Source organism: Emys orbicularis, chromosome 2, assembly GCF_028017835.1.
Source record: "Emys orbicularis isolate rEmyOrb1 chromosome 2, rEmyOrb1.hap1, whole genome shotgun sequence".
In the NCBI taxonomy this organism is placed as follows: Eukaryota; Metazoa; Chordata; order Testudines; family Emydidae; genus Emys; species Emys orbicularis.
In genome coordinates, this window is record NC_088684.1 from 180,130,370 (window position 1) to 180,140,582 (window position 10,213).

At 44.0% G+C, this 10,213-nt stretch overlaps 1 protein-coding gene across 1 annotated transcript in view; it reads right to left on the reverse strand.

The window, feature by feature from the left end:
- Positions 1-8,710, reverse strand: part of CEP72 (centrosomal protein 72) — a 42,973-nt gene extending 34,263 nt beyond the window's left edge. The window contains exons 1-3 of the mRNA XM_065398385.1: positions 8,699-8,710; positions 4,897-5,055; positions 3,158-3,350 (exon numbers count right to left, since the gene is read on the reverse strand). Of these exons, the coding sequence (XP_065254457.1) occupies positions 3,158-3,350; positions 4,897-5,055; positions 8,699-8,710 (364 nt within the window). The remainder of the gene's footprint in view (positions 1-3,157; positions 3,351-4,896; positions 5,056-8,698) is intronic.
- Positions 8,711-10,213: the final 1,503 nt, after the last annotated feature.

Below are 10,213 nucleotides of genomic sequence, written 5' to 3' on the forward strand. Positions count from 1 at the left end.
AGCCTGGAAACAGCAATGTGGCAGCGGGTATAATAGGTCAGGGAAGGCTGAGCCTGCCCGGGCACAGTGGCGACCTCCAGACACCAGTTGTGGGTTTGGAGGGGGAAGTTTTTTCTTATTATTATGCTCCATACAGGTTCCGGGACAGCCAAGGAGGTGGTATCTGCTATTCAGCTTCCTGGTTCATCAGTAATCTCCCTGGACTCCAGAGAGATTACTGATGAAGCTGAGTAACACATACCACCTCCTCAGCCACCCTAGAACCTTCATGGAGCATATCAAAAGCTAAGGTTCTTCTCCCAGAAGAGAAGAAACAAGAGATTTTCAGGCAGGGCAGCTTGGGGTCTGGGAAGGCACAGTGCTGGCGGGGGGCTCCAGCTGGCCCGGGACTTCTCTGACTATGGGGTGGGGGGGGAAGCACAGGGCAGCTCTGGCTGGGGGGGCGGGCTCGTGGCTCCGGCCACAAGGGGGGGCCCTTAGGGCTCTGGCTGCGGGGGCCTTGGGCAAAGGGGCGGAGCTGGGGGCTAGCCTCCCCAACGGGGGGCTCCACCTACCGCTCATGGGTTCATGTAATGTGAATTTGGAATTACAGTAGAACACCTTGGAAATGGAGATTGTTCATAACTCTGAACAAAAAGTTAGTTCTTTCAAAAGCTTACAACTGAACATTGACTTAATACGGCTTTGAAACTTTACTATGCAGAAGATAAATGCTGCTTTCTCTCTTTTTTTTTTTTTTTTAATACTTTGCGTTTAACACAGTACTGTACTGTATTTGTGAGGTTTTTGTTTTGTTTTTGTGTCTGCTGCTACCTAATTGCGTACTTCCGGCTCCAAATGAGGTGTGTGGTTGACTGCTCAGTTCGTAACTCTGGTGTTCTACTGTACCTTTTCGTTAATGAAACCAGAGGCCATGAGCCATAACCTTTTAGTTGAAATCCTGACTCCACTGAAGTCAACAGCAAAACTTCTATTGATTTCTAGTGGGCCAAGATTTCTCCCTTTGACTCCACAATGAAAATAGAGCTTTATATTAGGGGCTGACTGGCAACTCCACTCACATAGACATAAGTGAACTCTGTTCTAAGGCTAGCAGGAGGGGAAGATGGCCGTAATGACCATTATACAAAGAAGATTAGGACAATTAACTTTTGTCATTTTGTTGAGTAGTTAAAGGGAGGTTTGTATTTGGCATGTATATATATATATATTTTAAGTTAACATCTTGCTCTGGTAATATAGCTGCATGTACCCAACATTCCCTTTTAAAGGATCCTGATACTTAAATCTTTTAACTTACAAAGCCACAAACTACACTATTGACAGCAAAAGATACGCAAAGCTACAGACACTACTGAAAATGGGTCACTGTTCTGAACAATTCTATGGGAAGGGGAAAAGACAAGTTCTCAGAGTGATATTTTAAATAGTTAGTTCTTCTGTTTTGGTATAACTGTTGGAATGGTTCACAGAAGCTAACAGAATCCTACAGGGAGCAGGATATGGTTTTCTTCCCTACGTATCCACTAGTAATAGGTTAGTTGTGGGCACAAGTCTTGATAAGCATGATCAAAAAGTTTGAAATACAAATAAATGCAAGGAGGAAACAGTAAGCTTTCTTATCAAAACATTTACGTATACTGTTAATTTGTGCAGTAGCTGTGTGCATATTTGTGTGTCTAATTAATCAAATCAGATGTTCATAGAAAATATTGATACAAAAGCATAACAGAATAGAGCACCCATTCATATTACAAAATGTTTACTCTGAACCTTTATTCAAAACATCTTTATTCAGAAAAAGTATTTTCAAAACACAAAGTCAACCTTGGTAATGTTTTTTTCATATTAAAAATAGGGTGGGATTTTCAAAAGCTCTCAGTGTTGGCCTTATTCTTCTACCGCTGAAGACAACGGGAGCTAAGTTAGACCAGCGGTGAGCACATTAGAAAAGTCACACCCGTAAAGTCTCTATAAAACTGTTTGCACTAAAAGAACATCTGCAATCGGATATTGGAATGATCTATAATTGTTTAACAAAGTACTGAATACCCCAAATAACCATGTTATGAAGGTTTTTGCACATCAGCTTTGAACTTCATTATTTAAGTTCATGCAACAGCCAGCCCTGCTGCTGATAAATGACATTGGCTCTGTGTCAGACCCTAACATGCACTAAACTGGTAATGTCACATCAGCCACAGAATGCTGCTGGAGCTATGTGCTAAATCTGTCACTTGATGCTATTGGTACAGCACATGGCTCCTACTGATTCCTGAACCAACACACAATTAAATTAAACTGTAAGCTCTTTGGAGCAGGATTTTTATTTATTTTTTATTTTTTTAAGACAAGTTGCATTCACAAAGAAGCACAAGCATGATGGTAATAAAAACAACATGCTTTAATGTAGGTTAGCTATGTGCACAGGTAGATGGTTTCCAGTCAATCTATCTAGATATCTTAGGTACATATATGGCCCCCATTATCACAGTATTTGAGCATCTCACAGTCTTTAATGTATTTATCCTCACAACACCCAGTGAGGCAGAGAAGTACTATTCTCTCTCTATTTCCCAGCTACAGAACTGAGGCATAGAGACTAAGGCTCGGATTCACAAATGTATTTAGATTCCTTACATCCACTGATTTCACAAGTTAGGAGCCTACATACCTTTGTGGATCTGGACCTACGTGACTTGCCCAAGGTCACCCAGGAAGCCTGTGGCAGAGCAGGAAACTGACCCTGGGTTTCAGGCTAGCTCTTTAGTCACTGGCCTAGCCTTCCTCTCTAATCTAATCATATTCTTTCATATTTTTTTAAAAGTTATAAATAAAAAAGGGTATCAGAAGTCCTACTGACCATTTAGCTAGCCATTATTATGGTAACAAAGGTATCCCTCCACCTGGAAAGTTGTTCCATATATTTAAGAAAACCACCAAAAACACATTCTTAAAAGTACATATATAGCCTATAAAGAATAAATGTGGACATGGTATGAAGGTTTCATTGGCACTCATATGGAATAAACTGCATAAATCACACGCCACAGACATATTCTCGATACATACACATATATATTTCTCTTTCATATAAGATACTTAATACTATATCTAAAATTTCAAGAACTCAAGTTAAGTTCTGAATTGTACTTACCTAATCGTCTAAGGTTAGGAAGCATGTGCACAACAAAAAGACGATAATCAGACTCATTTTTAACTACAGGGTTCAGACGGAGGTCCACATCCTTGAGCGCAGTTAAACTATGAAGTCGAAATATTTCTGATAGTGATGAAATGTGATTGTAATAGAGATTGAGCTTTTCTAAAAATATGAGATGCTGAATACCCTGTTAATGTATAGAAAATAGAAACCATATTAGTTTGTACTCACATATGACTTGAATAAACTTTACATTTTCATAGAGTGAAATACACTAAGTCATTGATATAAATCAAAGCCAGGCAACTAGTGATTTAATAGTCTTTACCATCTGCCTGTAGCTGTTTGGTGGCCTATGTGAAATGAGTTGCTGGTCTCAGTCCAGGTTCAAGTGCACACATGAACATTTTTAAAAACCTCACAAACACAAATCACAAGTGAGATTATTTGTTATTCTTTTTGGCTGTATCAAAACTATCCTCCAAGAAGATATTCCTTCCAGACAAGGGTTGTAGCTGAGTGGTAGAGCACTTGGGGACAACTTAATAACTGCTGCCCATGCCATATCTGTTATGTGCATATAAAGCCCTTCTGTCTTCTAGTGGCATCTTTAAATATTTAAAAATTTCTAGTGACACTTAAAACATTTTTGAAGTTAACATTATTTTGCTGAGCAAGATGAACAATTAGTTAAGAGTGGTGAAATTTAAATGTGAACTGAGCACCTCTTAAGTATTGACATTCATCAATTTGAGCTCTTCAAGCTATCGAGAAATGTTACAGATATATGTAAAATAAAGTAATATATTATATTGATGCTGTTCTTCACAAAAAGGGTTGAGATAAGCGATTACATACTTACACTTTGTTCCTGCAAAGATTTAAGCACATGCTTATTTTTACCCACATGAAGAGTCCCGATGACACTGGTTGAACTCTTGTATTTAAATTAAGCATGAGTGTAAGTCTTTTTAACCTGAAAAAGGTGATGAATTGATAGCACTTGAAACTAAAATCCTCCTTCAACTACAAAGGAGCTATAGCACAGGCTTCGCAATGCATGTTTCCCCATACTAAACCACTGAAATGCCACAGTCTTCGAGAAAGAAAACCTGTAAGTTTAATACATTAGTTCAGACTCCATGCCAGCTTTTGCTGAGACTATGATCAAGGGTGCCAATTATAATCTGGACTCCAGCCCACTTGGAATAGACTAAAACTACAAAATCATTTCACACAGTGCTCTGAACAACCACCAGAAAATAATTTTTGACCACTAATCCAAATTAGATTCAAAATTGTCATTTGGAGATAACACATTCTGTATTCTGTTACCAATCCTCCAAAGCCATCCAACTCCATTTACTTGTGAAAAAAAAAAGTTACTCACAAGTGTTTGCAGGATCAGGGACTAAATCAGGATCTGCATGCTGTGCTGTTAATGGAACAGGTAGTGAGCCTGCTCACAAAATACTTATTTTCTTTACAGATACTGAATTTCAAGTTTATCAGAAGGTAAACTGGCTCCCCCTTCACCTGTACCCTCCATTATTTTTCCATAAGGTACCAGGTTTGCAAAGCACAAAAAAACCTGATATTGTTCCAACCTCCATAAAACCCTCAATACGACTCCCCCAATCCTCTTGTTCCTTCTCCATGACTTCAAGACCCAACCCAGTTCCTGTTATATACATCTTAAATGATCATTTAAAAAAATTAAACCAAAAACGTACCTCCAAGCTAACCAATGCATTGCGAGAGAGGTCTAAAGATTTTAGGCGAGTGAAATTTTTCAGAGAATTTCCTAAATGAGTAATCTTTTCATGATAAGTTCCAGGAAGAGACAATGATCGGACATCAGCTACAATGAGAAAATGTGAAACCTGAATATACTGATCATAAGAAAAATTAAGTTATTGAAATTATTCTAATTCTTTTAAATACACCTGATATTGAAGTGACAGACAATGCAAGATGCATGTTTAATTTTTTTTGTGATTTTAGGATTGTGTGTGTGTCAATGACTTGGAGAATATTTATCATTGGCAAGTGGAGCTAACAATGACAGGGATTGGCCTCCTTGTGCCTATAAGGGCAGATTTTAAAAACTGCCTGCGGATATGCTGCTTGGTAGAACTGCAAAGAGGACCCAGACAAAGATAACACACCTTCCATCTCTATTGCTTCCCACCAAGCTGTCTGCAGGGAAATTGAGCCACAAAGGCAGAGGACAATCCCACAGAAAGCAACACTTCCGCTTCCATTCTCAAAATTCTAATGACATTCACATGTGACCAAAGAAGGGTGCACCTGTAAATTACGGTATGTTTCTTGCAGTCAGATTACATCTATACCAACTTGTGAACAGATTATACCTATTTCAACTAAATAAGATCTGTGGCAGTTTCTTACGAAGCCACTAAATGACTACACTAAAATCTAGTTTCTAACCAAACAGTTACGCCACAGTCTAATGGATTTATTGGCATGTACCCAAGCAGCCTTTTTGTACTTGTCTTCTGGGTCTATGTGATGAAACAAAACCTCTTCCCTAGTTCTTTTAGCAGAAACAGCTTATATTTCATCAGATAAATAACCAAATGGCCAAAAAACCCAACTGCAGGTCATGTGGGGCTTGACTGTGATGGACTGTAAGCACCTGCTGAGCATATACTGTTCCTATAGAAATCAGTGGGACATGAGGGTGCTCAGCACCTTGCTGCAGACATTTAGCACCTTTTGGATCAAACCCTCACAGAATGTGCTTGACCTGATATCCCTTGATCAAAGAACATAAAAGTATTATTAGTGATGTGCTCAGGGCTGTTCTGTAGTGAGGTCGGATCACGGCAGAAGAGTGGATCAGCACTTTTGCTGCATGGAGGATGCTATTTTGTTCTCAAAATGGCATGCTCCCCATAGCATGATGCATTGCAAGGTCATGCCACATGAAAGATGGCATTTGGTAGAGCAAAATGGCATCCTCCGCACAGCAAGAACTCACGTAAATTGTACATGCAAGGTCACCCCCACATTGAGGATGCCATTTTAGGGCAAAATGGCATCCTCCCCACAGCATGACCCTACAAGCACCATGTGTGTGAGTTCATGCTGGTGGGGGCATTCTGGTAGATGCCCTTTCAGGACTACACCACTGGCTCAGGGATGTCAGAATTGAATAAGAAGAAATTAAATGTTAGAGGGGTAGCTGTGTTAGTCTGGATCTGTAAAAAGCGACAGAGTCCTGTGGCACCTTATAGACTAACAGAAGTATTGGAGCATAAGTTTTCGCATGCGTCTGACGAAGTGGGTATTCACCCACGAAAAAAAATTAAATGGCCATCTATTCTCCTCTGTGTGCAGTTGCAGTTAAAAAGAAAAGGTGGCACAGTCACTATTGTAAAAAGTCTGCTTAGTCATACAAAAGCAACAGTGAGCAGGAAGATTTCTATGATAGATAGGGAGCACAATGCCATTGTGATGGGGGCATTTACCTCACACAGATGGTGAACCAGTTAAGGTGGGCTGGTGAGGCCAATTAACACACCTGATTTCACCTACAGGGTGGGCTAGGCCTATTTAAAAATGAAGCTTGGCTAGGGAGGAGCTGGGTGGTTTCTATAAAAGGAGGAAGACCAAAGCAGAAGGGGGCTACATGGAAAGACCTCTGCAGTCCCTCTCTGAGGACCAGAGACCGTATGCAGGAGGTACAGAGATGTCACTGGGATGGAGCATGCTCTGCTGGTGAGCACTGGGGGAGGCAGGACCTGGACCTCAAGGAAAGAAATCCAGCATGGCACCCAACTGAAGAACTTCAGGAGGGAGTTTATATGCCTGGGGCAGGCTCTGATGGCAGAGTGAAAGGAGGAACTCCTAGAGTGGACTTGATAAAAAAACAACCGATAGGCAGACAATATTAGGGATAGACAGAAGTGGAGGATCCAAAGAAGAGGCAAGGCTCCAGGGAAGTAACTTGTGAGAGTGAGCATTCTCCAGAAGAATAGAAAGCTGGGGGAGACTCCAGGATGGATTAAAAATTTAAACCTGAGGGAAGGGGCAGAAGTTGCTTTCGTTTTGGTTTGTATTTCGCTTTTGAGTTCGGTTAAAATACTCCAGGGAAAAGTCCTAGGGCCAGTATCCTGGAAGGGCAGGAGATGTCATATTGATTACCAGTGCCGTGTGGGACAAGGTCCCTTTGGGATGTTGATACTGTCGAAGAGGAGAGACTTTTCTGTGACTCAGATCTCCAGCCAGGCCACATTAGAGACACTGCAGTGCCAGAATGGATGTCCGCAGGGAGCGCTAGATGAGCAAAGAGTTAATACCCACATCCAGCCATAAGGGGGTACATCGGTAATGAGTCCACTCTTCTATAGCCATTAAATACTGCAGAATCCAGGCTTGATTTGAAGAAGGGAGGGGGAAAAAAAAAAAAAAAAAAAGAGGGTACAACTGGGTGCTGTGGGTACAACCCACACTAAGTGCTAGTCTACACTATCATGCTACAGTGGCGCAGCTGTAGCGCATCTGGTGAAGATGCTCTCCTATCGGCATAATTACTACACCTCAACGAGAGGTTAGTGGGAGAGAATCTCCCAGCAACACAGCGCAGTGTAGACACCCTTTAAGTCAATGTATCCTGCGTCACAAAAGGGTGATTTTTTCACACTCCTGAGCGACTTAAGTTACATTGACTTAAGCGGTAGTGTAGATAGGCCCATAGTGGAAATGTGGTATCATACCACACTAAAGGAAACATTGGGAGCTTCTGAGCATAGCAATGCTGAATCAACCACCCTTACACCACTGGGAGTTCCTAAGCATATAGATCAGGGGCGGGCAAACTTTTTGGCCTGAGGGCCGCATCGGGTTTTGGAAATTGTATAGAGGGCTGGTTAGGGGAGGCTGTGCCTCCCCAAACAGCCAGGGGTGGCCCGGCCCCTGCCCCCCCCCCCCCAGGACCCCTGCCCAATCCACCCCCCCCGTCCACCCCCAGAACCTTCACCCCTGACGCCGCCCCAACCAACCCCTCCTCTCATTCCTGACTGCCCCCCCGGAACCCCTGCCCCATCCAACCACTCCTTCTCCCTGACTGCCCCTGCTGCCCCATCCAACCCCTCATCCTTCCTGACTGCCCCCCCGGGACCCCTGCATCCATTAAGCCCCCATTCCCCGCCCTCTGACTGCCCCGACCCCTATCCACACCCCCGCCCTCTGACCACCACCCCGAACCCCCCCTGCTCCCTGCCCCCTTACCGCGCTGCCTGGAGCATCAGTGGCTGGTGGTGCTACAGCCGCGCCACCTGGCTGGAGCCAGCTACACCACCGCTGCGCTGCCCGGCTGCCCAGAGCATTGTGCCGGCGGCACGGCACACTGAGGCTGCGGGGGAGGGGAAACAGCGGGGGAGGGGCTAGCCTCTCGGCCCAGGAAGAAGGGTTCCACGGGCCGGATGTGGCCCGCGGGCCGTAGTTTGCCCACCTCTGATATAGACACTGCATGCCCACTATTTCATTTCTTTGTAGGGTGCAGCTTACTTCCTCCTCCATCTCGTATATGGCTTGCCAGTGTACAGCACTGATAGAGCCGTCTACCATCCACAATGCATCCTTGGGATCTTACATGCCCCTCAAGTACAGCAAATGCAATTCTCCCTGATCCTTATGTGTACCATGCAAGAGCTGGCAAGGGAAAGCTCTCTGTGCCATTTCCCATATTGCACATTTGTTAAGCGGCAAGCAAAATTTGTCCCAAAGTTTCTAGCTGTTATCGTTGCAAGAGAACCACAAGCGTGTTTAATGATTAATGATTAATTTGCCCTGGCAATCGTGGCCAGTACAGCTACTGGAAAAGTCTGTTAACGTGTATGGGGATGGAGCGGAAATCCTCCAGGGACATCTCCAGAAAGCTCTCCTTCATGTACTCCCAAAGCCTTTGCAAAAGGTTTCTGGGGAGGGCTGCCTTATCCCGTCCGCCATGGTAGGACACTTTACCACGCCAGGCCAGTAGCACGTAGTCTGGAATCATTGCATAACAAAGCATGGCAGCGTATGGTCCCGGTGTTTGCTGGCATGCAGACAACATCCATTCCTTATCGCTCTTTGTTATCCTCAGGAGAGTGATATCATTCACGGTCACCTGGTTGAAATGGGGCGATTTTATTAAGGGGACATTCAGAGGTGCCCCTTCCTGCTCTGCTGAACAGAAATATTCCCCGCTGTTAACCACGCGGTGGGGGGGAGGGGTGAAGTGACCATCCCAGAGAATTGGGTGTGTGGGGGAGGGGAGTTAGTTGGGTTTGTGCTGCATGTTAACCCTGAAACCGCAGCCCCTCCTTTTACATTGCAAACCCATTTTAAATGGCCAACCCAACGGGTGCTTGGTATGGGAAATGAGAGCAGTACTGTTTTAAACCACCCCCACATGTTAACAAGGTTAAAAAAGCCAAAAGACTGTGTCTTACCATGGCTGCCTGCAACCTGAAATCTGTGGCCTGGCACTGCGTGAGTGATCTCTCACACCAAACCTGCAGGGTCTCAATATAAGAGGAAAAATGCGACCTTGTAACGAAAGCACATGTGCTGTGTGATGTGAACAGCAAAATCTAACGTGAAAGAGTGTACCCATTGTTCTCTAAAATGTGTCTTTTTTAACCACCTCTCCCTTCTCCTCCACCAGCTGCAAATGTTTCTCCTTCACAGAGGCTAGTGAATATTCGAAAGCGGAAGCGAAGGACGCGTGATGAAATATTTACTGAACTACAGACTGCCTCCCACGCTGACAGAGCACAGCAGAATGCGTGGAGGCAGTCAATTACTGATTTTAGAAAAGCCCAATATGAGCGAGAGGATAGGTGGCGTGCTGAATCGCGGGCTGAAGAGGAGAAGTTGCGTGCTGAATCGCGGGCTGAAGAGGAGAGGTGGCGTCAGCTTGCACACAGAAGGCAAGAGTCGATGCTCCGGCTGCTGGAGCATCAAACTGATATGCTCCTGCGTATGGTTGAGCTGCAGGAAAGGCAGCAGGAGCAGAGACCGCCGCTACAGCCCCTGTGT